Below are 27,382 nucleotides of genomic sequence, written 5' to 3' on the forward strand. Positions count from 1 at the left end.
ATGTAAAACTCAATGCATTTATTTTCCTTCAGTATCTCTCTCTGTTCGGAAAATAACTGTCCTTTCCCTGAAAACAAATCAGCAATTCTAGGCAGCCCAGCCGCAGGTTATGAGCGCTGAGCCCAAGGTCAGAGGGTCAGCACCGCAAGGCCCTGGGAGTTCTGTTCCTGCCAGCTTCCCCATCTCCCTCCCTCACCCCGCCCCCCACCCTGGCAGAGAGGGTCAGGGTGCGTGGCAGGTGTTGTCCTGGCCCAAAAAGTGAGACCAAGATGCTGGGGGGGGAGCCTCATGCGATCTGAGAGTCTGAGTGCCACTGTGCCCACATTCACACCACACAGTCGTCACACACATCCTGTGGCAGCGATCCTGGGAGCAGGGGCTGCTCCAGCTCAGCCCCCAGCCCTTGGGAGCCCCTCTCCTGCCGTGTCTGACGTCCCCCTACCCTGCCTCTTCCCCCTGTCTCAGGGGGACCAGCAGGAGAGGTCGTTGGAGCACCTCTGCCTGTCAGACAGGAGCAGCCTGCTGTCGGAGATCCAGGCTCTGCGCGCCCAGCTGCGGATGACACACCTGCAAAACCAGGAGAAACTGCAGCAGCTGTGCACGGCGCTGACCAGCGCGGAGGCCCGCGGGAGCCGGCAGGAGCACCGGCTGCGCAGGCAGGGTGGGTGTGACCCCGACACTCGCCTGTTGGGTGGTGTGGGCGGGGCGGCCAGCCCCTCATCTCCCCAGGCCACCAAGTGCGTGGTCTGCGAGGCTCTCTGGAGCTTGCACGTGCACCTCTGGGCTAGTTTGAGAGTGTTTTGCACCTCTGTTCCTGAGGGTCCTGGTCTATAGTTTTTTTCTTCTGGTTTCAGTGTCAGGGTGACGCCAGCCTCCTCCTTAGTGTTTGGAGAGTTCTCCAGCAAAGCCATCCAGGCTAGATTCTCTGGTAGGAGGAGTGGCAGGTGGGGTGGCATTTCAGGATGACCACGGGATGGTCACACCAAGCTTCATGCGCTAGGCAGGGTGGGCTCCATGCAGGTCCATCTTGGCTGAACTCCAACTTCTGTCCCTGGGAGACCAAGGCCTGAACAGCACAGGGGTCAAGAGGGCACGTGCCCCGCCCCCCGCCCCCAGTCACATTACATGCCTTGCATGGCTGGGTGGTCCTACTTGCTCTCCCCCAGTGTGTCTCTGGAGGCTCAGCCGGCCATAAGGTGAGGCTGGCGGTGGTGTGAGCAGAAGGCATGTGTCCTGAGTATCCTGGTGCAGTTGTAAACAACAGCTTCAGGGTCACAGAAACTTCCTGTCTCCCCCTAGCCCCCTCAAAGTGAACATATTCCATCCCTTTTAGTTTGTTACTAATGGTATGCTAAGTCATTTGTGTGTTCACTCTGGACTCATGAATAACGCTATTTTAATTTGTTTAATCTTTTTTAGTTGAATTATTGGCATATAAGGTTGAGCAGGAAAAATGTATAGCAAGTGACCTGCAGAAAACCCTGAACGAAGAGCAAGAGAAAGCAAATAATGTCCGAAAGCTGCTGGTGGCAGAGCAGAACGCTGTCAGAGACCTGAAATCCGAGCTCTGCGAGTGTCGACAAGACAACGAGCGGCTGCTCAAGTCCCTCAACGATGTGCAGAAGGAGGTCCTCCAGTTGAGGTGCGGCCCTCCTGCAAGGCTCCGCCTTCTAGCTGTCCTGTCTTTAGGCTTCTGGGCAAAACTCAGTGCATGTTGCGTGGTTCCCACCACCTTCTTCCCAGCCTTGAAGTGAAAGGGGATGTCTGGAGCCAGGTTTCCCCCCATGTCCTGATCCGTGTGGGGGAGTGCCGCTCTGCTCCCATGGGTTGGTAGGGGTTGGGGACTGAATGCACAGCGGGGCCCACCCGCCGGGTCCTTGGAGCTCCTGGCACTGGCCCACGTCCCTTTGAGAGCCCATGTCTCCACTCAGGTCCATGCTGGATAGTAAGGAGAGTGACCTGCAGGCAGCACTGCAGCATCTGGAGGGTGAGCGCATGAAGGAGCAGGCCCTGCAGAGCCAGCTAGAGGAGGAGCGGCTGCAGCACATGCAGAGAGAGGGCCAGAGTGCCAAGACCCTGGAGGTGATGGGGCTCAGGCCCTGGGGCCTGGGTTGGGGCTGTGAGGGGAATCCCTGTGGGCATAGACACGTGTGGCCCCCACCACCGCCACATAATCGGTTCTGCGAGGCCAGCGCAGCTTCAAAGCCTTGTGGGCGCCCCACCCGTGTACCGAGGAGGCAGAGAGCCAGCACCCCGTGGCAGCCATGTGGCTGTGTGTCAGGGGTGTCCCCCAGGCCTGGAAGAGCTGAGCACCATGTGGGGTCCAGGGCTGCAGGTTTGAGGGGGAGGCAAATTGGGTGGTGGCCCTGTGCTCGGAAGAGCGCCTCATCCAGAGTCACAAGGCGGGTGGTTACTGCTTGCACCCCTTCACCCAAAGGAGAAGCTCTGGCTTCGAAAACTGGCTAGATGCTACTGCTCTTGGTTTGATCTTTCTTGCCTCACTGTTCCTGACGCAGGAGTTAAGGGCGTCTTTGGAGCAGCAGTGCGCCCAGAGCAACCAGCTATGCGTGGTGCTGAAACACGAACAGACAGCGAAGGACAACCTGCGGCAGGAGCTGCAGATCGAGGCGTCACGCTGTGAGGCACTGCTGGCGCAGGAACGCGGCCACATGTCTGAGCTGCAGCGGAGCCTGGAGGCTGAGCGGGACCGCGCAAGAGAGTTGTCAGAGGCCCTGCAGCACGAGCGCGTCCTGACGGAGCGGCTGAGCCGGCGGCCTCAGGAGAGGCCTGCACACCAGGCGCTGCTGCAGAAGCTGCGGGCCCAGGAGGAGCATGTGCGCGAGCTGGAGGTGGCGCTGGAGGCTGCACAGCGGCGTGCCCTGGAGGCCGAGGCGCATGTGCACCGCGAGGAGGTGGAGCGGGAGCAGGAGGTAAGTGCGGCACCGAAGACGCCTCCGGAGACCCTGCCTGGAACTCGGGAGAGGCCGGCGCGGGGACGGGGACAGGTAGAGCAGGATGCATGCGAGGACGTGAGGACAGGAGCGGAGCTGAGGCCCAGCCGAGCGGACACACAGCCGTGGAGCAGGTGGCAGAGAGACAAGGAGACGCTGGTGAGCGCGCCTGTGCTGGCCCCGGACTGCCCCTCGGCCTGGTCGCTGCAGCCTGGTGGCAAGTGGAGCCAGGAGCTTGTGTCCTCCTACCTTGTTCCTTCCCAAGGTCGTTGTGAATCCTCAGGCCCAAGCAGTTCCATGTGTCTCCGTGAATGGCGCTTCGGCTTCTGTGTTAAGACCCTTGGGGTCTCGGTAGGAATTGCACTGAGTCTGCAAAGTGCTCTGGGGGTGTTGTCTCCTCAACAGTGTTAAGTCTTCCCATTGGAGAAGTCTGAGGGTCTATTCATTTATTTGCTCAGTTGCTTTATTTAGATCTTTGTTTTATCACTTCAGGTGGTAAACTTTGCATTTCTTTTGTTTATTCCTAAAGGTTATATTTTGATGCTGTTGTAAGTGGTGTTATTTTTTACTTCTGTTTTCAGATTGCTTGTTGTGACCGTGTAGCAATGCAGGTGACTTCCATACTTGGATCTGGTGTCCTGCCACTTCGCTGAACTGGCCTATGAGTCCCAATATTTTTAATAGATTCTTTGGAATTTTCAACATTGAAGACCATGCTTTTTGCAGAGAGGCATAGTTTTGCTTGTTGCTTTCCCACCTGGAAGCCTTCTCTCTTCTCTTTGCCTGACTGCCCTGGCCAGAACCTACAAGAGTGCTGAAGCAGGCACGAGGGCAAGGGTCCAGCCCCATTGCCGATCTTGGGGGAGCAGTCGTCTTTTACCACTGACTACGATGGTAGTTGTTTGATTTTTGTTGCTGCCCCTTATCAGAGGAAGGTCCCTTCCATTTCTAGTTTATTCAGTCTCTTCTAGTTTATTTTAATATTGAGAGTATTGGGTGTGCTCTTTCACTGTCTTTTGAGATTTACGGCTTTTATGCTTCCGTTGTGCTTCTGAATTGATTGATTTTCATATTTTCAGCCATCCTGGCCCTCTTGGGCTGCATTCCTCTTGAATTGGTGTATGTGAGGTGCTTAGCTGCTCAGTTGTGTCTGACTCTGCGACCTTATGGACTCTACGCAAGAATACCGGAGTGGGTTTCCATGCCCTCCTCCAGGGGATCTTTCCAGCCCAGGGGTCAAACCCAGGTCTCCCACATTGCAGGTGGATTCTTTACCCTGGTGGCTTAGACAGTAAAGAATTTAGTGTATAATTCTTTTTAAATTAGTGCTGAATTCAGTTTGCTAGTATTTTGTTAAGGATTTTGCATTTATATTTATGAGCAATATTGTTCTGTAGTTTTCCTGTGTTTTTGGTTCTGGTATCAGGAAGGTCTTGGCTGTGCAGAGTAGATTTGGAAGTGTTCTCTCCTTTATCTTTTGGATAGATCTTAATTTTAGATACATTATATGTCATCCAAAAGTATTTGTTTCTGAGGATATTATATTCTGTGTTTTCTCATGAATTCACTTTTATTTTGTTCTTTTAAAAATATTTTTTAAAATGTTGAAAAAATTACCTTTATAATTTCTATCTTTGTGTTTTGTCAAATTCTAAGAATGCTCAAACTACTGCACAATTGCACTCAGCTGACACGCTAGTAAAGTAATGCTCAAAATTCTCCAAGCCAGGCTTCAGCAGTATGTGAACCGTGAGCTTCCTGATGTTCAAGCTGGTTTTAGAAAAGGCAGAGGAACCAGAGATCAAATTGCCAACATCTGCTGGATCATCGAAAAAGCAAGAGAGTTCCAGAAAATCATCTATTTCTGCTTTATTGACTATGCCAAAGCCTTTGACTATGTGGATCACAATAAACTGTGGAAAATTCTGAAAGAGATGGAATACCAGACCATCTGCCCTGTCTCTTGAGAAACCTGTATGCAGGTCAGGAAGCAAGAGTTAGAACTGGACATGGAACAACAGACTGGTTCCAAATAGGAAAAGGAGTACGTCAAGGCTGTATATTGTCACCCTGCTTATTTAACTTCTATGCAGAGTACATCGTGAGAAACGCTGGACTGGAAGAAGCACAAGCTGGAATCAAGATTCCTGGGAGAAATATCAATAACCTCAGATATGCAGACGACACCACCCTTATGACAGAAAGTGAAGAGGAACTCAAAAGCCTCTTGATGAAAGTGAAAGAGGAGAGTGAAAAAGTAGGTTTAAAGCTCCACATTCAGAAAACGAAGATCATGGCATCTGGTCCCACCACTTCATGGGAAATAGATGGGGAAACAGTGGAAACAGTGTCAGACTTTATTTTTCTGGGCTCCAAAATCACTGCAGATGGTGATTGCAGCCATGAAATTAAAAGATGCTTACTCCTTGGAACGAAAGTTATGACCAACCTAGATAGCATATTAAAAAGCAGAGACAGTACCTTGCCAACAAAGATCTGTCTAGTCAAGGCTATGGTTTTTCTAGTGGTCATGTATGGATGTGAGAGTTGGACTGTGAAGAAAGCTGAGCACCGAAGAATTAATGCTTTTGAACTGTGATGTTGGAGAAGACTCTTGAGAATCCCTTGGACTGCAAGAAGATCCAACCAGTCCATCCTAAAGGAGACCAGTCCTGGGTATTCATTGGAAGGACTGATGTTCAAGCTGAAACACCAATACTTTGGCCACCTGACCTGAAGAGTTAACTCATTGGAAAAGACCCTGATGCTGGGAGGGATTGGGGGCAGGAGGAGAAGGGGATGACAGAAGATGAGATGGCTAGATGGCATCACCCACTTGATGGACATGAGTTTGGGTAAACTCCGGGAGTTGGTGATGGACAGGGAGGCCTGGCGTGCTGCGATTCATGGGGTCACAGAGTCGGATATGACTGAGCAACTGAACTGAACTGAAAAAGGTTTTAAAGCGCACAAAGAAAACCAATGGCCTGGTCCTTTTAATGGTTAGCCTGCCATTAAATGGTCAAAAAATAAATACTAGTGAGATATTCACACACTATTGAGTTCACCAATTTAAATTTCACAGTTCAGCAATTTTTAGTATATTTAGAAGTTGTGCAGCCATCACTCAGTTGATTTTAGAACATGTTCATCTCCCAGGATGAACCTGTGAGCAGGCACCCCAGCCCCGGCACCCGCTGACTGACTTTCTGCCCCTCCTGGACGGTTCATATCAGTGAATCATAGGTGTGTAGCCTTCTGTGTCTGGCCCCGCTGTGGTGGTTTCCAGGTTCACGTGTGTTGTGTGTGAGTAATGCGTAGTGTTTCTTGCGGGGTTAGACAGCTTTGGACTTAGTCATGTTTCATCACTAGAGGTCTTGGCAGTGGAGGGGTCGTCTGGGGCTATGGCAGAGGGCAGAGCCTGGCCGGGGGGTTTCCTGACGGAGGAGCTGAAGTCATGGCCCTGGTTGGGCTTTGGTTATTCGGGGCCCCCAGAGTGAGTTCCAGGAATGTATGATAACGTAGTTACTTAAAAAATAAATACAAAGTGTTTTCCGAGTTAAATTATTAACTGTTCTTCACAATGTACCTTGATATGTATTTTTTATTAAGAACTATGTTGTCATTTTGGTGTTATTTTTACTGCAGGCAGTTAACTTGATCCGGACTATGGAGTCTTTTTCTGGCCATAATGGCCCAGGCTTCTTATAGTTACTTCAGGGCCAATTTCATTTTTTTTTTTTTAAGCCAATCGGCAGGTCCCTCAGTTTTGTTCCTTTTTCCTCATTTGGAAAATCAATAAAGACTGCCATTTCCTGAGGAGGTGATGCTGGGGAGGGTTGGGAGGTGCTGGGTGGAGAGTAGGCCCAGCCCATGTGCTGGCCTGAGTGGGGGCGGGCCAGGCCTGCACCTTCTTTGCCTGGTCTTGTCTGGTCCTGCCTGGCTGTCTTCGGTTCCCTGGAGCCCCCCTCCCTATGCCTCCTCCCTTGGGCACTGGTCCTGGGCACCAGGCAGGAAGTGGCCTGGTTCCTCCACAGTGGAGGGCAGGTCACAAGGGGGGTGGCAGAGAGCCTCATGACCCAGCCTGCCCTCTTGTTGCTGGGGCACCTGCAGAGGCAGAGGGGTGCTTGGGCTGTGGTTCCCTGCTACCATCACCCCTGTGTGCGTCCCATCCCGGGCCCTGTCTGCGGGTCCTCGAGGCTTGCCATGCAGCTTGTCTGGGGCAGGGCCATCCTCCCCTGACTCCTCCCCCGACTCAGCATGGTACCCAGAGTCTCTGCCTAGAGCACGTCCGGTCAGTTCGGGCCGTGAGGGCAGCCTCCGTGCTGCACCCTGGGCCCCGTCTCTGCCCTGGACTGTGTGTGAAGTTGCTTCCTCGCCCACAGCGGGAGCTGGAGCTGCAGCGCCAGCGGGATGAGCACAAGATCCATCAGCTGCAGAGGACCGTGCAGGAGCTGCAGGCGCGGGTGGCGCTGCCAAACGCGGAGCCAGAGCACCTCCGCGAGCAGCAGCGGGGCCTGGAGAAGGTGCGGCAGCAGCTACTCTGCGCTGCAGGGCTTCTCACCAGCTTCATCAACCAGACGGTGGACAGGTAAGTGGCTCAGGGCCCACCCCCTGCTGCCTAGCACCTGTGGTGCCAAGAAAATCCTGCATTTGGGGCATGCCTTTGATTGAGGTCCAGGTTTTAATGAGACAGACTCTTTCTCATCCCACGTGTGTGGATAAATTCATACACAGTGTTCTCTTGAAAGATGACCACAGGATATGGGCTTGCCTTCTAATGTGACAGACGATTGGGTGTCTCCACGCCCCTTTATAAGCACTCCACGCCCCTTTATAAGCGCTCCCCGCCCAGAGGGTCCGGCCCAAGCCCAGTGCTCCAGGGTGGGTAGTGCCCTGTGTCTGTGCAGGGTTTGCCTTGCCTGAGGCCCTGGGGCCGCTGTGCCTGGGACCAGGATGCCTCTGCCTTGTCGAGGACCCGAGACCCTGCTGTTTGGTGGGAAAGAACATTTATTTGCCCTTTTCTGAGCACACAAAAGCTCAGCCGCTACAGCCCCTCTCCTGTAATTGAGTTTAGTTATTGGAGCGGTGGAATCTCGCTTAGAATAGCTGACCATCTCTGAGTAGCCGACTCAGAGTCCCAACAGAGAGCAGCAGAGGGAGAGGGACTCACTGAGGGAGCCTCAGAGGTCAGTGGTCAGTGGCCGGAGGTTTCTGGCTTCACAGACTGCCCACCCCCAGGCTGCACTGTATCCTGGCTGCCACAGTCACTGCAGAGCACCCTGGGTGCTGTGCGGAGTACCTGCCTAGCTTTGGGTGTCTACCACTGGGAGCCGTGTGCACCTGCTGAGTGTCTGTGTCCTTCTCCAGGACGATCAGTGATTGGACGTCGTCAAATGAGAAGGCAGTGGCGTCTTTGCTGCACACGCTGGAGACACTGAAGTCTGAATTGGGCACGTCTAGCTCCTGCCGGGTGAGACCAGCTTTCTTGTTCACTGTGGCCAGTCCTGCCTACCCCCCATCAGCCTGTTTTATGGTTGGCTGAGGGCACTGTCCACGGTGCCCATGGTGGCGCTGGTCTGTCCTGCTCTGTGGCTGACGGCCCTGCACTTGTACTGAGATGCTGGGCTGAAATCGAGCTGCCTATCAGCTGTGTAGGGGGCCTTCAGGAGTCCTGACTGCTGCTATGAATTCCTGACAGAGTTCTGGGACAGGTAGGACAGTGCAGGCAGCAGGAGGGCTGACCCGCCATGCCCACTGACCTGGAAAGAATGAGCCTGTCCTTGGGAGCCTCTGGGGATGAGCACGCTCTTCCCACTGCCCTTCATGCACTACCCGTGACAAAGGCGCTGTCGGAGCGGGTTGTGTTTCCTAACACGCTTCCCGGGCTGATGCCCAAAAGAATGTGACTTGATGCACTCTGCCCAGCCCCTTAGGCTTGCCACCAAATGCAAATATGTTTAAAGTTAAAATCCCTGGAAATAGCCAGCAATGCAAGCCACAAGTAGCATGCATGTCTTTTAACTAAACACTCTCAGACGCTGATCTTGTTTTCTCCTCAAGAAGAAAACAGCTGCGGAGCTGCAGATCCAGCTGGTGGACGTCCTGCTGAAGGACAATGAGTCCCTGAGCAGAGCACTCAGCACAGTGACGCGGGAGAAGGCGGAGCTGTGCAAGGCCTTGTCACGGCTGGAGAGGACACACCGGGTCCCAAGGACCTTGCAGGAGGGCTGCGCTCGCAAGGTACGCTCCAGGGGCCCCGGAGGCCTCAGGCCGCACCCGGCACGCTGGCTCCGTGCAGACAGTGATGTGTGCACACCCACGTGACCCTCCTCAGGAGATGGCGTCTGGTACCTGCTCATGAAAAGAAATTTCGACCAAGAATTGAATAATCTGATGAATTTTATTAGAGTTTTATTTGACTTTCGTCTAGTGAAAATAATAGATAATTTTCCTGGTTGTGTCATTTGATAGGCGCTTTCTCAGGAATGCCTTGTTTTTTTTCTTTTTTATATTTAGGTTTCCTGTGGGCAATTTGCTTTTATTACTTTTTTTTTTTAAACAATGGAAATGTTTCCAAATTATTTTAAAATTTACCTTCAGTTAACTCTGCCTCTGCCTTGGTAGTGTGATGGAGTCTGTAAGTGGGATCACGAGGCTGGGGCCTTTGAGGGGCCGTTCGCTTCTTCTGAAAAGCACTGGAGGTCCATCAGGTAGAGTGTCCACAGCTCAGTCCCATCCATTATTGAGTGGCTCTGCCTGGCATGAACGTGCCTCAGCTTATGAGTGTGGGCACAGGTTCCTTTCTCTGTGTGAATCCCCAGCTTGGGCATTGCTGTGTCCAGTGGTCACTGTGTGTTCGGTGTCCAGAGCTTTCCAGAAAAGCTGCATTTCAGTGAGGGTTCCAGCTTCTCTGCATCTTTGCGTTTAGTGTTTTACCTGTCATCTCTGTAGAATGCTGACAGATGTGACGTGGTGTCTGAGGATCTTCTGGAGAAGTGTCCGTTAAAGTCTTTTGCCTCTTCTTCAGTCGGATCATTTGTTTTCTTATTGTTGAGTTTTGAGAGTTCTTTATATGGTCTGGATATAGCTCCTTTGTCAGAAATATAATTTGCAAATATTTTCTCCCCATCTGAGTTTGTTCTCCTATGTCGTGTCCTTTGCAGAACAAAAGCCTTTAATTTTGGTGCAGTCCTGTATCACTTTGTTCTTATATGGGCACTGCCAAGAGTCGTAGAGTTGTTCTTTGTATGTTTAGGTCCATGATCTGTTTGCAGTTCGTTTTGTTTTGGTTTGAGGGTAGGTAGAGGCCTGTTTTACGCCTGTTGATATCCAGGACTCCCACACACTTTGTCGACAAGATTCTCCTTTCTCCCTGAGTTGTCCTTGTACCCATTCAACAATATTTGTGTCTTTATGTCTGGATTCTTTGTTCTGTCCCAGTGGTCTATATGTCTGTTCTTCATGAGCTGCCTGATTAATGTAGGTTTATATTACGTAGAAAAGGCAGAGGAACCAAAGATCAAACTGCCAACATCATTGGATCATAGAAAAAGCAAGAGAATTCCAGAAAAACATCTGCTTGTGTTTTATTGACTACACCAAAGCCTTTGACTGTGTAGATCACAACAAACTGTGGGAAATTCTTAAAGAGATAGGAATACCAGTCCACCTTACCTGCCTCCTGAGAAATCTGTATGCTGGTCAAGAAGAACAGTTAGAACTGGACATGGAACAACAGACTTGTTCCAAATTGGGAAAGGAGTACCTCAAGGCTTTTTGTTGTCACCCTGCTTATTTACATGCAAAGTACATCATGCAAAATACTGGGCTGGATGAAGCACAAGCTGGAATCAAGATTGCAGGGAGAAATATCAATGACCTCAGATATGCAGATGACACCACCCTTATGGCAGAAAATGAAGAGGAACTAAAGAGCCTCTTGATGAAAGTGAAAGAGGAGATTGACAAACCTGGCTTAAAAACTCAATATTCAGAAAACTAAGATCATGGCATCTGGTCCCATCACTTCATGGCAAAAAGATGGGGAAACAATGGAAACAGTGAGAGACTTATTTTCAGTTCAGTTCAGTCACTCAGTCATGTCCGACTCTTTGCGACCCCATGAATCGCAGCACGCCAGGCCTCCCTGTCCATCACCAGCTCCCAGAGTTCACTCAGACTCATGTCCATCGAGTCAGTGATGCCATCCAGCCATCTCATCCTCTGTCGTCCCCTTCTCCTCCTGCCCCAATCTCTCCCAGCATCAGAGTGTTTTCCAATGAGTCAACTCTTTGCATGCGGTGGCCAAAGTATTAGAGTTTCAGCTTCAGCATCAGTCCTTCCAATGAACACCCAGGACTGATCTCCTTTAGAATGGACTGGTTGGATCTCCTTGCATGAGGGGCTCCAGAGTCACTGCATATTGTGACTGCAGCCATGAAATTAAAAGATGCTTGTTCTTTGGAAGAGAAACTATGACCAACCTAGACAGTATATTGAAAAGCAGAGACATAAGTTTGCCACCAAAGGTCCATCTAGTCAAAGCTATGGTTTTTCCTGTGGTATGTATGGATGTGAGAGTTGGACCATAAAGAAAGCTGAGTGCTGAAGAATTGATGCTTTTGAACTATGGTGTAGGAGAAGACTCTTGAGAGTCCCTCAGAGCGCAAGGAGATCCAACCAGTCGATCCTAAATGGCCACCTGATGTGAATAACTGACTCATTGGAAAAGACCCTGGTGCTGGGGAAGATTGAAGGCAGGAGGAGAAGGGGACAACAGAGAATGAGATGGTTGGATGGCATCACCAACTCGATGGACATGAGTTTGAGCAAGCTTCATGAGTTGGTGATGGACAGGGAAGCCTGGCGCACGCCATGGGGTCGCAAAGAGTTGGACACAGCTGAGCGACTGGACTGAACTGATTGATATGGTCAGGTAGTGGAATGTTCCATTTTTTTTTTCTCTTTTTCAAATGACTTGGTTAGGCTAGTTCCTCTGTTCTTCAATATAAATTTTAGAATCTTGCTGTTTGTTTTGACAGGGACTGTATTCTGTACATCAGTGTGGGGAGAATTAGAAAGGTAAAATGGTACAGCCACTTTGGAAAACAGCCGAGCCATTCCTCAAAACATGAGGCTGCTGTCTTCATCCTGCAGTCCTGCCTCTAGGACTTCCCTCAGGAGAAATAAAAATACAAATATGTCCACATGAAAACTTGTGCACAAGCTTTCTTATTGCCAGTATTCATCCTTCCAAATGTGGGAATAATCCAAAAGTTCATTAATTGATAAATGTGTAAGTAAAATGTGGTGTATCAGTAAATGGGGGCTTCCCTGGTAGCTCACTGGTTAAAAAATCCACCTGTAATGCAGGAGACCCTTGTTTGATTCCTGGGTTGGGAAGATTCCCTAAAGAAGGGATTGGCTACCCACTCCAGTATTCTTGGGCTTCCCTGGTGGCTCAGATGGTAAAGAATCTGCCTGCAGTGCGGGAGACCTGGGTTGGATCCCTGGGTTGGGAAGATCCCCTGGAAGAGGGCATGGCAACCCATTTCAGTATTCTTGCCTGGAGAATCCCCATGGACAGAGGAGCCTAGTGGGCTGCAGTCCATGGGGTCGCAAAGAGTTGGACACAACTGAGCGACTAAGGACAGCACACAACACATATCCATAAATGGAGTATTACTTGGCAATAAATAGGAATAAAGGACTGATGAGTGCTACAGTGTGGGTAAGCTTTGAAAACATTATGAAAGGTGAAAGAAGCCAGTTCCCAGAGGTGACAGTATGTGTAGGCTCCACTGGTACGAAATGCCCAGAACAGACAATCGCAGGGGCAAGATCGTAGGTTGTTCGTGCCTAGAGGGAGGCAGTGGGGAGTGAGTGCTCAGGGCACACGGCTCTGGGTGATGAAACTGGGAAGCAGTGATGGTTGCTCAACCCGAGGGATATACCAGAGCCAGTTCAGTTTCACACTGCACGCTAAGTCGCTTCAGTCGTGTCTGGCTCTTTGTGACTCCATGGACTATAGCCCGCCAGGCTCCTCTGTCCATGGGATCCTCCAGGCAAGAATACTGGGGTGGGTGGCCACGCCCTCCTCCAGGGGGTCTTCCCGACCCGGGGATCGGACCTGTGTCTCTTACATCTCCTGCGTTGGTAACCGGGTCCTTTACCACTAGTGCCAGTTCACTTTCTCCCTTTAAAAGGGTAAATTTTTATTTTGTGAATTATGAAGCAGATTTTTCATTAAACATTTGGGCAGAATTGACATCTGTAACTGCACTTGAACTGTCTTGAATCTCCCCATCTGTCTACTTCCGTGTCCATGTGTTCAGATGTTTTAAAATTCTTTTCCTAAATGTGCTGTAGCTGTCAGCCTGCAGATCCGTGTCACATTAGGTTAGACTTTACGTAAAGAACTCATATTTAGCGGGCTGCTGTAAATGGTACTTTTCAAGCTTTCTGTTTTCTGGGTGTTCGTGGCTGGTGTGCAGAAACGTGATTGATGTTCACAGACCCACCTTGCGTTCTGCGATCTTCCAAGCCTTACTTTTTGGCCCCAGGAGCCTATCTGTAGGATCTTCTACCTGGGCCATCCTGTCATATGCGCATGGGGGCTGTTTCCTTCTTTCTACTTGGCATGGCTGTGATTTCCTATCCTTGCCCCCTGCCAGGCTGGAGAGGACACCCAGCCCCACTCCATCCCAGGTGGAGCCTGTTTTCCCCTGGAGGACGATGCCCTGGGGTCAGTTTGAAGAGGTTCCGTCCGGTTCCTGGTTTGCTGGGACTTCTGTCATGAGTGGATGTCAGACTCTGTCGTGCCCTTTGTTCTTCTGTTGGTGTGATAGTTTGGTCTTTCTTGTTTAGTCTCTTAATATGGTGAAGTCCATTGACTGTTGAATGTGGACTCTCTCATTGTTCCAGGAAAAACCCGACCGGGTCACGATGTGTTTTTCTCTCCATGTGCTGCTGCGTCTATTTGCTTACATATCGTTGTGCGTTTCTGTGTCTGATTTCAGGAGGGATATTAATCTGGACAGGTTTTTTGTTGTGTCTGGTTTTGGCCTTAGTAACGAGCTGGGACATTTCCCTCCTCTGGTTTTCTGGAAGAGAGTATGTGGAGCTGGTGGTTTTTTCTTCTTTAAATGTTGGCTAAACGCACCGTCTGTGCCTAGTGTCTTCTCTTTTGGAAGGTTTTAGTGATGTGCATGCTTATTTCTGGTACTGCGAGGCAGAGTGTCCTGTCGAGGCCGGGCGGGTCCTGTTGGCGTGGGGTCTGTCTTTTGGTTCTGTCCAGTGCCACTCTGTCAGTGTAAAGCTCTGTGGAAGGCAGAGCCCTCTGTGCTTGTGACGTGGGGCCCACCCACAAGCAGACCCACGGCTCTGCTCCTTTGCAGGAGGGGTTATAAGGCGAGGGCTGCCATGGGCAGAGTGCCTGGCTCTCTGCCCCTCTGGCTACTGCTTGGAGTGTGTATTGAGGCTTCTTGTTCAGAGCACCCTGGGTGGACTAAAGGCGTGGTCTCCTGGGATGCTTTTGTCTCTCCCGTGGAAGTTAGCCAATCAGGACATTAAAGGAATGAGTGAGTCAGAGGTGGCTGGGGGTGAACTGACACAGGCGTCTCCTTCCTGTCAAGGTGGCCTTTGTCCCTGAAGCATCTCCTTCTAGGGAGGCTAGGTTGTATTAGAATCTTGAGCATGGTCTCTGCCTTCTGCCCAGCAGGGAGGTGGCACAACCCAGCACCTGCCTCCTCCTGGTACTGCCCTGCATGGTGGGCCATGGCCAGGCTGCCTTGAAGGCCACTGATCACATGACCCCAGCAAGGGCTCCCACTTACCCTCAGCCTGGGCAACAGGAAGCTCCTGGCCATCTGTTGTGGGTGGCAGCCTTGACCCTCCCTGTACGGTCCTCCTTCTGTTCATGAGTCCTCTCTGGAGCTGCAGGGTGCTCGGCACAGCACGGTGTCAGGCTGTGCCGCCAATGTGGGACCATGGCCTGGTCACCATGTCCCCTCTTCACAGCATGGCCCCCACGGTGTCCAAGGTGTGTGGTTCCACAGGACTGGAACAGAGCCAACTCTCTGCATCTGCCGGGAGTTGCCTTTCTAGGACCAGGGAGGATGAGAGTATCTAGTAGGCTTAAAGCTTTGACTTCTCAAATGTTGAGGGTTTTGTTTTTAATAAAGATGTACCTTTTGTGCAATCATACTTCAGTAAATGGTGGGTCATAACCACCTCTGAGTGTTAATGGTCTGTTAATAATCACGTGACAGTTTGGGCACCACTGAGAAGAGGCTGAAGTGGGACCCAGGTGGCCGGCACCTGCCTCAGCCCCGCTGTGTCCAGAGGGCATGTGTGGGGGATGGCTCGGGGCTGCGAGCAGTCCTGACTGTGCTGTCAGACGCTTTTCTCGAGATGCTCTGCCGGGAGAATGACTGTATAGACACACCATCTGTGGTCCTTGCAGAGGTCAGACAGGTCTGCCTGGAAGCAGGACAAGATGGTCTCACCAGGCTCAGCACGACACCCAGACCCAGCGCTGGACGCCGGTGCCTGCAGCGCCAAGGTGAGCGCGAGCCCACGGGCAGTGTGAAGTGTGGGGACGCCGTCTCCTGGCCGCTCCCGACTTGTTCATGTTTTTAGGCAAGTTTTAAGATCACGACAGCAGTGAAGGGAAATTACGGAGATTTCCCACCCCTAGCCCCCGAACACCATCCACTTCCTCGAGATGGTGCGTGTGTGGCAGTCGATAGACCCATGTTGTCATCACGTGGGGGCCACTCTTGGGGCTATACTTGCTGTAGGTTTGATGAGTATAAGATCACACGTGTAACACAACATTTATTCCCCAAGCCAGTGTCATGCGGAGTGTTCTTACTGCCTTACAGAGCCTCCAGGCTCCACCCGTGGTGCCTCTTAAGATCCTGGGTTGGAGTGAAACCCCTGATGCCTTGAATCTCAGGGCATCGTGTCTGCAGCCTGAGAAAACCCTCGGCCCGCAGTTTACGCAGCGTTTCTGACCATGAGGCCCAAGCTGTGGGCCTCTCGAGGGAAGCCCTGTCAGGATAGGACGCCGACCTCTGCCTGTGACCTCAGGATTCCTGCACCTCCCCTCCCTGGACGCCCATGGGCCTGGGAGCGGAGCTCCACCTGCCCCTAGACTGGCCCACGCTCGGTGGCTGATTGCTGGGGCCCTCGGGCTCCTCCATTGCTGGCAAAGCAGCATCTGCTCTGCGTTTCGTCTGATAAACCAGATGGAACTCTGAACAGCAAGGTTGGTTCTGGTCACAGATGTCATGGGAGCCAACCCCTGTGATAATTTCTGAGGAGAAAGTCTGGTTCTTTTAAAGCACCTGGTGCAACAGCTTTGCTGTGGAGACTTCTGAGGAGGATGTCTTTGTCCTGTGACCAAGTTTCACTGTTTTTTTTCTTTTAGATGGAAAAGTTGTACTTGCGTTATTTGAGAGCAGAGAGCTTTAGAAAAGCCCTGATTTATCAGAAGAAGTACCTTCTGCTGCTCATCGGTGGCTTCCAGGACTCTGAACAGGAAACCCTGTCCATGATCGCCCACTTGGGGGTGTTCCCTTCCAAAGCAGACAAGAAGGCAGCGGGGCCCCGCCCCCTCACCAGGTTCCGCACGGCTGTCAGGGTGGTGATCGCAGTCCTCAGGTACTGCCTGTCTGCTCATGTGAGGTCTTTCGGTCTTTTAAACTCGACAGTTGTTTCCTCTTTTAAGATGAATGACATTTGAGGCCTTAAAATGTAAACGACCTTTATCTTCTGGAAACCACGTTATGCAGAGCTACGTTTTCAAAGACAGAAAGGTGTAAGGCTGCCTTTTTATTGTAAAACAAATCCTTCCTCTTAACGGGGCTCTTGCGATGACAGTCTGATCATGCTTAAAACTGTATTTCACTTCTTTGCATTTCAGTTTCTTATGTTTTAGTCAAACCTGTGTTACATAAAGGTCGCCATGTGCACAGGAAGATGTGCCCCCCAGCCCCCAGGGTGGCATGTTCCACCTTCCCTGTAGACAAGCTCTGAGCCTACGCTATGGGAAGGGGGTGCCCCTGCCTCTGAGTGTCCACCTTCCTGGCCCTGCCCAGCCTCCAGTGTGTGCACAGGAGGCACTTTAGGAGTGGGGTGGACTCCCTGGTGTGATGACAAGAAATTTTGACTGTTTCACAATTAACAGTGATGAAAATCTATTTCATTTTATAATTTTAATATCTGCTGTATTTCTAAAAATGTCTGTTCTACTAAGAACTGTGCATCTGTGTCTGCTCTGTGTTGCCCACAGAGGTGCCTCTTCCAGGCCACACTCACCTGTCTGCAAGAACAGGTGCCATGGGGTGAGCGGGGCACCCTTGCCTCTTTCCTGGACTGTATGCAAAGGTCAGGGGGTCCCAAGGCCCTCAGAGATGCAGCACCCCAGCCGGTTCAGCTGCACACCTGCTGGGAGCCCCTTGTGGGGGTGGGGGCCTCCCTCTGAGTTCATCGGAGGGCAGACGGTCCACCCACCTAACTGTCACTCTGAAACCCATCTGTCATATATTTTTGGAGAGCCCACCCTGGGCCAGGAAGAAGGTCACATGTGGGTGGGGGTGGCCAGATGGTTGGTCTTCCGGTCAGCACACAGCAGTGCCTCGCAGCCTTGGGACCCAGCAGCAGCAGTGCTGTGGGGGTGCTGCCAGGGGTCATCGAGGAGAGGGGCATCGGGGCCCCCACACTGCTTCACTTCTGGTCCCCATGAATGGAGGGATGCATGGAGACGGTGAGGCCTTCGAGCCCGACAGACCCCGAGCTGGCGGGGCTGGGAGTGGAGGGCGGGGCTGTGATTGGAAGGGCTGGGAGTGAGCGGGGCCTGGGGAGGTGCTGGAGACTGCCTGGGTGGGGCTGGGGGGCGGGGCTGTGATTGGGTTGGGGAGCTGGCTGGGAGTGAGAGCAGGGTGGGGCTGGGAGCGGCCTGGGAAGATACTGCAGGGGTGGGGGCTGTGCTCACACTACAGGATCTGCTGCTGCTAAGTCACCTCAGTCGTGTCTGACTCTGTGCGACCCCATGGACTGTAGCCTACCAGGCTCCTCTGTCCATGGGATTTCCCAGGCAAGAGTACTGGAGTGGGGTGCCATTGTCTTCTCTGACTACAGGGTCTGGTCAGGGCTAAATGTTCTTCGTTATTTAAACCCTGGCTTTGCTCTAGTTTTCAGTGTTTTTCTTCCTTTTTGTGTAGGTTACGCTTTTTGGTTAAGAAGTGGCAACAAGTAGATGGCAGAGGAGCCCTAGCACCAGGCCAAGCACTGCGCCCAGGTACCTCCGACCCCAAATGTTTCAGTAGCGGGGTTCCTTCTCAATGCCAGGGGGGGAGACACAAAGCACAGTGAGAAACCAGAAACTCAGCCAGTACACTTGTCAGGAGGTGCAGGGATTTTGAAGGAAAATGGTTTTTATTTGGGCAACAAACACAGGTTTATATAGTTAATGTTTATGAAGAAAGCAGTTCTGAGGAGCACAGCAATGACTGAAGGATACAGAAATGCTGAATGTATTGACTGATAGCTATTTTCAATAAAAAGTCTCTCTATTCCCTACATGGAGTGAAGTTCTGCTTCACTCGGGGAGCATGGCTGCGTCCTTTGTTTCAGTCCCGTCCAGTCTGCGGTTGTCCACTGCCACATCTGACCAGCCAGGCCCAGGTGTAGCCAAGCCACGTGGGCCATCTGCAGTGGTCAGCGCCCCGCACGGCCACTGGGCTTCCCTAGTGGTGCCCGTCAGCTTAGACTCCACATGTGATCCTCACAGCTTGAAGGCAGATGGCTTCAAGGTTCTTCAGGAGGTTCCCGCACACCCCCTGCCTCTGATGAACCTGGTGGTCTCCAGGGTTTCTGCATCTCTCACTCCTCAGAGCTGGGTGTGGGAGATCCACCCCAGGCCACTTGGCGCCCTCCTCTCTCCATCGGGGTGCTGGGCCCTCCTCCGGGATACTGCCCACCCAGATGCAGATAGTCAGGGTCTGCCTTGCAGGAGCAAAACGCAGGTGCTTAAAACTCAGGTTCCTTCTTGAGGTTTTTTAAATACAGTTTTTATAATGAATACTTTTAAAATATCTTGAAATTATCATGCAGGCTCTTAAAATTTTGTAAATTTTAAATTTTGGTGGATGAGCCTTTACTAAAATGCATTTTTCTCTTTCCTTAATCCCTTTGTTGTTAAATATTTCTAGGGGAAGGATTCCTGGTACCACGGCGGCAGCAGTCTCCACTTGTCACTCGTGAATCCCCACCCACCCGGGATGTGTCTTCCAGCCAGGCCAGGGACCCTGTGCCAAAAGCATCTCCACGCAGGAGGGAAAAGTGAGCGGAGGAACCTCAGCTGCTTTTCCACTACGGGGTCCTAGCTGTCAGCAGGGGCAAGTCTGCAGAGAATGGGGCCTTGCACAGAAGTGTTCCTGGGCAGATTTGTGTGTGTGCCCAGGTCCACCTCCAGTGGAAGGGCCCCCGGGCACGTGAACCCCCACACACATGCACACACTCACTTACACACATGGAAGGGCTTGGTGTTAGCTTTACTTAATCTCTTTTCTTTGGGATTTGGGGGGTTTCGCACATGTAATATGTCTTTATACTTACAACTCACTTGGCAAGTGAGATGTTAGAGTGATAATGTTAAACATCTGTAAGTTATTTGGGGGAATAAGGGTTTTCAATTAGGCGTTGTAGTTAAATGGTAGAGTGTAATCAATCCTGTGTAAAAATCCAAGTGAGGAAAGGTTTCCCTGGTGGCTGGGGTGGTGGGAGCTGTGATTCTGTGAGACTGTCAAGTGCTGCAGCCGTGGGGTCACGTGGCATGGGCTTGATCATCTTCATGATTCGCACTCCAGTTTTCTGACCATGAGATTTCTCAGCCAAGCACTGCATGTGAGAGAGATGTGATTTCCATTTCTCTTCTCCAGATTGACACATAAGTAGTGATAATCGTATCCAAATGCTTAAGTATGATTTTACAAGTCATTTATTTCATTCTTTTGACTATGACTTGTCCAGTATTTTGAACCTACCCATGAAGTGGGTAGAAAAGCTGTTTGTGTCTGTGGTGTTGAACCCGCACTGGGGGCTCAGGCAGGCGTGTCATCGGAAAGGAGCTATCAGAGCAAACACGTCCACCTCTGCCCTCAGCCAGCAGGATGAAACATGTTTGCTGTCTCGCTTCACGGCCTCTGGTTGGTGATGATGCCTCCATTTGAACTGTGTGTTAAGAGTGTGACAATCTCGGGCATAACTGCCCTGACCGGAGGAGCCAGGCCCACAAGTATGGGCAGCCTGTTGTGCGAGACGCTGTGTTTCTGCTCATGTGTGTCTCTGCTGAGCATGTCCTACCAGTGCATGTAGTCCCTCCAAGAAATGTGTTTTGAAAGTCATGGCCCCAGAGTGAGGCAGAGTGTACAGCCATGTGAGCTGTCTCGCTTCATGGCCTCTGGTTGGTGATGATGCCTCCATTTGAACTGTGTGTTAAGAGTGTGACAATAAGCCTGCTTCTGTTCGAGGAGGGCAGGGACTCTCAGTATGGCTGTGACCCGCCCTGGGCCCAGGCTGCTCTGAAAGAATAAGTGGTGGCCAAGGCCTCTTGTGTGTGGATGGTGCTCGGGTGAGTAAGATGCTCACTGCCCTTGGAGCAGCAGTGGGCCGTGACATGGTCACTGGAGGTCAGGAGGAAAGGCAGCCACATGAAGGATGCTGGGCTGAACCAGGTGTAGTGCTAGGTAGACTTGTGTGTGAAGATTTACTGAATTAAATAATACACAATAATATACAATAGCTTTTAGTTGTCTTAAACTTGGAGACGTTGTAAAGAAGTTAGTTTCTAAAGGACAATGTAGCACTTTTTTTAAAGCCGTGCTTTCCCCTTGTGGTAAAGAAAAGATACAAAGATAACATCGTTTACCGTTTCCCACTAGTGTGCAGTCCCAGTGCCACTGCCTGTCACACTCCCTGCATTCTGTCTGCTGAGTTGACTTCTTTTTTGTCCCTTGGTTGTTCGTGTGTTTGAAGATCCAGTCCACCCTCAAATCCCAGATCAGAAAGATCCCTGACGGCTTCTCAAGATCCAGAACATTCCTTGACAGAGTATATTCACCACTTGGAAATGATCCAGCGAAGACTGGGAGGTGTGCTACCAGGTAACCAAAGTCCTCTGTCTTCCCCCATGACCTGAGAGACCCAGGAGTGGTCAGTCATGGAGGTGGGTGGGATGCAGCCTGGTCAACCTTGTCAGTGTCTGTCCTGCTGGCCAGCCGTCACTGAAGTACCAGGAGGAGGGTTGGGAGTGCAGACACCTGGGGGCTGGGGAGGGGTGAAGGGGACGCCACGTGGGGGTTGTGGACTCAAGCACCACGTGGGCCTCTGGGCCTTCATCTCACACAGCCGTCATGCTGTGTTCACAGGGTGTCGTTCAGTTTCTCAACTCTCATAAACTATTGCGCATCTTAATTGCTGTTTTTGTTTTCACTGAAAATAAGATTAATGCAATGGTAGTGTTTTGAAATTGTGAAATTCCTCTTAAAAGACGTGAAGCCTTCTAACAAACTGCTTCCTCATTTCTCTTTGTGTTCAGATTCCAGTTCAAAGAAGTCCTGCTGCCAGAAGATGAAACAGTGAATAAAGTCCTGTGACAATTTTATTTGAAGAAGACATTTGATTTTTGAGGGGAGCTTGTGCTGTGGCATGTTGAGTGCCAGCCCTGTGTCATCTGTTAAGTGTTCTCACCTTTACATTTTGCTGCGAAGCCAAATGGGGTATTTTCTTTGTAATTCGGCACATTTTAGCTTCTCATCTTGATGAGGTAGCCCCTTGGTTCTGTTTCGGTCATGCCTGCATGCCTCCCTCCACAGAGGATAAGCAGACGATGACTTCCTGTTTATTTTCTTAAAGTGTACAGCTGGAAACTTGGTTTAAAACAAAAACATTAAAAAAAATAATAAAATTAAAGCCCTGATGTACTTGTGAATAGTCCTGTGTTTTGTTTTGTTTCATATATCCAGTTTACTTTTATCACTGGCAAAAAAAATAAAACAGAATTTTTATAAACTCCTGTCAGTCAAAAAAGCTCTCAAAGCCCTGGTAAGACAAATAGTCATGTGCCTGTTGATTCACCTTGCTTGGGCTCTTATTTCATTTTTGTCAGACATATTTATTTCTCACAAGTATGGTCTTTTTTATGTTTTACTCGTGCTCATCTGTACCTGGTAGTGATGTCCAGCCAAGTGTCCTTTACCCAAACAGCCACTGTTAAGGCATATGTACAGGTATCTCAGTGTGTTTCTAGGACCTTTGAACATGATGTTTATTCTGTTGGGCTTGGTTTCAATATAAAACAACTTCTTCTAAGTCACTGCTTACTTATCTTTGGGATGGATTGTTCTCTGTCTGCAGCCTGGGTGCGTTTGCTGCTGCTTAGCAGTACTGCCATAGGTCATTGTTCTACAGTCGTCCTACCTTTTCCATTTAGTCCTCATTCTGTTGGATGTTGCTGAAGCCGAAATCTTGACTGGCTCCAGGAGCAGGAATCCAAGAAACGGCCTTTCACTCTCAACATCCAGAAGAGTGACAGTTGAAATTGATGATCAAATATGGAATAAATAAATATCCATGTACATCAGTGTTAAGCTAATGAGGGAGGGAGTGGGCTCATAACCACCATCACACCAACTTGTTACCATGGGGGTTGATAATTTAAAAGAACACAGGTCACACCTGCTGATGAGGGAAATTCTTCACAGTAAAGCACCAGCTTATTAATATAGAGGGAGCAATAGATACAGTTAGAAAACCTCCAGTTCTGCCCTAAAATAATCAGGTCACATTAGGTTCATCAACAGGTCCTAAAATCAAGAGGAGGTTCCCCTTCGTGGTGCAGGGGCCAAGGAGTGTCCACTGTGACCCCGGGGCACAGTCTTCTGCAATGTCACGTGGAAAGTACGGGAGACGTCCAGAGTAGCAGTAAGGTAGAGAAGGCAGTGGCACCCCACTCCAGTACTCTTGCCTGGAAAATCCCATGGACGGAGGAGCCTGGTAGGCTGCAGTCCATGCTAAGGGTCGGACACGACTGAGCGACTTCACTTTCACTTTTCACTTTCCTGCATTGGAGAAGGAAATGGCAACCCACTCCAGTGTTCTTGCCTGGAGAATCCCAGGGACGGGGGAGCCTGGTGGGCTGCCGTCTATGGGGTTGCACAGAGTCGGACGCGACTAAAGTGACATAGCAGCAGTAGCAGAAAGGGCAGTGCCCTGTATCCACACATCTTCCTTCCATCACATGGGGCTGGTCTTCTGGGCCTCACTTAGCTGGTTGGGTGACCAGCACTGTCCTTCCTAAAAGATCTGAGCCCTCAACAGTCTGTTTCTAGAGGACTTCCTTTCTTACACAGTCAAACCTGAAAGTACTGAGTACAGGAGGTGTCCCTGGAGATATCAAGTTATAGGTACAGGTTTCACTGTGCTCGTGCTGTGCCAGCCCCCAGGCTTCCCCTCAGTGACCGGGTCACTTAACACCAGCCGATGCAGGAACCCCCACCCCTGCTGGTTCAGAGGGAGCACTGTCGCCAGCACAGCAGAGCCCACGGATGGAGCAGAGTCACGGATGGAAAGCAGGAACTCCCCCAGGATTGTCTGACAAAGCAGTAAGAGGGGCATGTCCCACCTTCCGTGGTCCCAGGCTGATATATTCGGCTGCGGGAGAAATGGCCATAAGTGGGTCGGCAGGAGGGAGGCCTTCCTACCATCAGTAGCTGAGCTGCACCTGGGTGACATCAAGGAATCCCGGGGTCATGAGCCTAGCATGTACTTTTGCTGTGAGAAGAATTTTCTGTCAGAAGCAGTGATGGTGAGCAAGGAATTTGGGAAGTCCCTAGAGGACTCTCAGCAGAAACAGCAGGTTCCTCTGCAGAACAGGAGAGGACTGGGCACAGGGACTTGCGGCAGACATTCCATGGGAACCCTAGAGAGCTGTTCGTGCCATAACTCTCACCTTCTCGACCTGCTTGTGTCATCTTATTCACCGCTGCCTCTCCATCACCACCCAGATGTCCTGCAGTGCAGTTCTGACACTACCTGGGTCAGCATGGAGTCTCCAAGCAGCCCACACTTCTGCCTGGCCAGCTCTAAGCTTGCCTGAGCATCAGACCTGCAGGTCTCTGTCCAAGTCTCACTCAAACCCAACAGCCTATGACTTTCTCAGTCAGTAGGCTAGAGCAGCAGCCAAGATGTGGTCACAGAAAAGTCCGCATGCACCAAGCCCGGGCCTCTCTTAGTTGTGGGCTCCGCAGGGTGTCTTTTGACTACTTGTCTTTCATTCTGGAAGGGAAACCGTGGTAGTCCACAGACCACAGACTTTTCAAGGAATTTAGCTCTCACCATCCAAGGCATCTAGGGTACTACTTCCTGCTCACTAGGACCAATTACTATGATATGATGATATCTAAGCAAAGACCCTAAGGTAAGGCAGGGAAGCTGTCCCTGCCCACTGAGGAAAAATGACAAGGGAACCTAAAGGTAAAAGCTTTCATGAATGCACCTGGGACATGCCATCACCTCTGGACCCCATCAAAGGTGTATCCCAAAAGAGCTAGAGAAGTACAAGCAATAAAACCAGGTGTAAACAGTAGGCTTCCACTGAAAACCAGGAACAGTATGGTCTCAGCTCAGGTTGCTATGACAAAATACCACAACTGGGCGGTGTATAACCGATGGAACTTTGTCTCAGAGTTCTGGAGGCTGAAAGTTCAAGATTAGGGTGCTGGCAGGATGGGTTCTCATGAGGGCCCCTTCTGAGTTGCAGACAGCTGACTGTTCCTCGTGTCTTCACATGATGGAAAGCACGGTGGGGAGCGAGCGCTCTCATGATCCTTGTAAGGGCACTAACCCGTCCAGAGGGCTCCACCTCTCGGCCTCATCTGCCCCCCAGAGCTTCCACCTCCCGCTGCCATCCCACTGTGGGTGGGATTTCATCACAGGAGGCTTGTCCATCACCAGTGCACACAGAGCTGGCCTGAACAGACCCTGGAGGCATACATGAATGACTCAGCAGGTGGTCAGACTCGTGGTGTTGAATCTTCCTCCTACCTCATGTCTCCTCTTCAGGCTGCATCTGTGGTTTCAGGGTACATTCCCTGTGACCAGCTGGCAGAACAGGAGGAAGCACAGGTTTGTTCTGCAGATGGATCTGCAAGAGTGCTAGCCTCAACCAAAAGTAGACAGTTGTCACACACATCCAGCTTGGGGCTGTGGAAGATTTCCTATCAGCCAACTTTGGATGGTGCATCGTGGTCCATTTTGTATGGAAAGAGCGCTGACCTGAGTTCCTGATCCATAAGATTTCCCTGAGTAGTTGATTGTCCAGCTAGTTAACACTTGACAGAGAAAAGATTACCAAGTGGTACCAAGGACATCTATAGGGCAGTAAGGAGACCTGCCTCCCACAAGACCCACTATGGAAGTGCAGAAGGTGGACAAGATGACTTGCCTGTGGGTGTCACTCAGCTTCTTTCTTCAAGTGGCAGCAACCAGACCTCTCACCAAGGCCTCCTGGCTTCTTCCTGGCATTCTTCTCAATGCTTGAACTGCCAACAGCAGAGGCCAATGCTGAGCCCTTCATGTGGTGAGCTGGTTCCCACCATCACGGAGGAGGCAGTGATTGGTTCCACCAGGAACAGACACGATCCAAGTGTGGCTTTGGCTCCCCTGTCTGCAGTACATCTGCAGACACCAGTATCTGTGGACCTGGAGATGTTTTACTCGTTGCTGTAGTTCTGTGTGACACTGCCCCTTAGAAGCAAGCATACTTTAAAGCAGTGAAAATGCAGGATGAGCTCACACATAGAATCCACTGGTCTTACATGTTGTAGGAGGTCACCAAGAAGACATGACTGCTGGTTGACCTGTGAGTTGGCCCTGGGTTGTCAGAGTTGTGCATTCCACTTGCCTTCTCCACATTAGAAGCTGCCCCAAGGGCACAGGTGGAAGAGAGCAAGGTGGTGGTGAGACCATATGAAGGTGTGCACAACTAAACCCAGTTCAGGCCTCCGTATAAGCTCTTAACATTCTGGTAGATGCACCTAATACCAAAACCAGACAAAGATGCCACAAAAAAGAAAACTACAGGCCAATATCACTGATGAACATAGATAGAAAAATCCTCAACAAAATTCCAGCAAACAGGATCAAACAACATATTAAAAAGATCATACACCATGACCAAGTGGACTTTGTCCCAGGGATGCAAAGATTCTTCAATATTTGCAAATCAATCAATATAATACACCACATTAACAAATTGAAAGATAAAAGCCATATGATTATCTCAATAGATGCAGAGAAAGCCTTTGACAAAGTTCAACATCCATTTATGATAAAAACCCTCCAGAAAGCAGGCATAGAAGGAACATACCTCAACATAATAAAAGCCATATATGATAAACCCACAGCAAACATTATCCTCGATGGTGAAAACTTGAAAGCATTTCCCCTAAAGTCAGGAACAAGACAAGGGTGGCCACTCTCAACACTACTATTCAACATAGTTTTGGAAGTTTTAGCCACAGCAATCAGAGAACAAGAAGGAATAAAAGGAATCCAGATTGGAAAAGAAGAAGTAAAACTCTCACTATTTGCAGATGACATGATCCTCTACATAGAAAACCCTAAAGACTCCACCAGAAAATTACTAGAACTAATCAATGATTATAGTAAAGTTGCAGGATATAAAATCAACACACAGAAATCCCTTGCATTCCTATACACTAATAATGAGAAAACAGAAAGAGAAATTAAGGAAACAATTCCATACACCATTGCAACGGAAAGAATAAAATACTTAGGAATATATCTACTTAGAGAAACTAAAGACCTATACATAGAAAACTATAAAACACTGGTGAAAGAAATCAAAGAGGACACTAATAGATGGAGAAATATACCATGTTCATGGATTGGAAGAATCAATATAGTGAAAATGAGTATACTACCCAAAGCAATTTATAGATTCAATGCAATCCCTATCAAGCTACCAACGGTATTCTTCACAGAGCTAGAACAAATAATTTCACAATTTGTATGGAAATACAGAAAACCTCGAATAGCCAAAGCTATCTTGAGAAAGAATGGAAAAAAAAAAAAGAAGAAGAAGAATGGAACTGGAGGAATCAACCTACCTGACTTCAGGCTACACTACAAAGCCACAGTTATCAAGACAGTATGGTACTGGCACAAAGACAGAAATATAGATCAATGGAACAAAATAGAAAGCCCAGAGATATTTGCTTTTACTTGCTATTTGCTATTATTTTCTCCCATTCTGAAGGCTGCCTTTTCACCTTGCTAATAGTTTCCTTTGATGTGCAGAAGCTTTTAAGTTTAATTAGGTCCCATTTGTTTATTTTTGC

At 50.0% G+C, this 27,382-nt stretch overlaps 1 protein-coding gene and 1 long non-coding RNA gene across 7 annotated transcripts in view; one reads left to right on the top strand and one right to left on the bottom strand.

The window, feature by feature from the left end:
- The window catches only part of PCNT (pericentrin), a 105,593-nt gene extending 83,650 nt beyond the window's left edge, over positions 1–21,943 (top strand). For 4 of the 5 annotated variants that reach the window (XM_027548296.1, XM_027548315.1, XM_027548306.1 and 1 more), the window contains 13 exons: positions 466–661; positions 1,420–1,642; positions 1,932–2,082; positions 2,517–2,930; positions 7,337–7,542; positions 8,322–8,424; positions 9,015–9,194; positions 15,418–15,516; positions 16,387–16,619; positions 18,182–18,258; positions 19,172–19,301; positions 20,997–21,124; positions 21,559–21,943. In XM_027548296.1, coding sequence (XP_027404097.1) covers positions 466–661; positions 1,420–1,642; positions 1,932–2,082; positions 2,517–2,930; positions 7,337–7,542; positions 8,322–8,424; positions 9,015–9,194; positions 15,418–15,516; positions 16,387–16,619; positions 18,182–18,258; positions 19,172–19,301; positions 20,997–21,124; positions 21,559–21,602 — 2,184 coding nt within the window. In that variant the 3' untranslated portion in view covers positions 21,603–21,943. The remainder of the gene's footprint in view (positions 1–465; positions 662–1,419; positions 1,643–1,931; positions 2,083–2,516; positions 2,931–7,336; positions 7,543–8,321; positions 8,425–9,014; positions 9,195–15,417; positions 15,517–16,386; positions 16,620–18,181; positions 18,259–19,171; positions 19,302–20,996; positions 21,125–21,558) is intronic. The other variant, XM_027548326.1, reaches the window with a different exon arrangement.
- Positions 18,377–21,000, bottom strand: LOC113896194. 2 transcript variants are annotated; one of them, XR_003512013.1, is made up of 2 exons: positions 20,890–21,000; positions 18,377–18,961 (listed from the first exon to the last, which is right to left on the bottom strand). It is a non-coding gene; the product is annotated as an uncharacterized LOC113896194 (long non-coding RNA). The 2 variants fall into 2 exon arrangements; XR_003512012.1 differs by having other exon boundaries at positions 18,377–18,965.
- Positions 21,944–27,382: the final 5,439 nt, after the last annotated feature.

Source organism: Bos indicus x Bos taurus, chromosome 1 (assembly GCF_003369695.1).
Source record: "Bos indicus x Bos taurus breed Angus x Brahman F1 hybrid chromosome 1, Bos_hybrid_MaternalHap_v2.0, whole genome shotgun sequence".
NCBI lineage: Eukaryota > Metazoa > Chordata > Mammalia > Artiodactyla > Bovidae > Bos > Bos indicus x Bos taurus.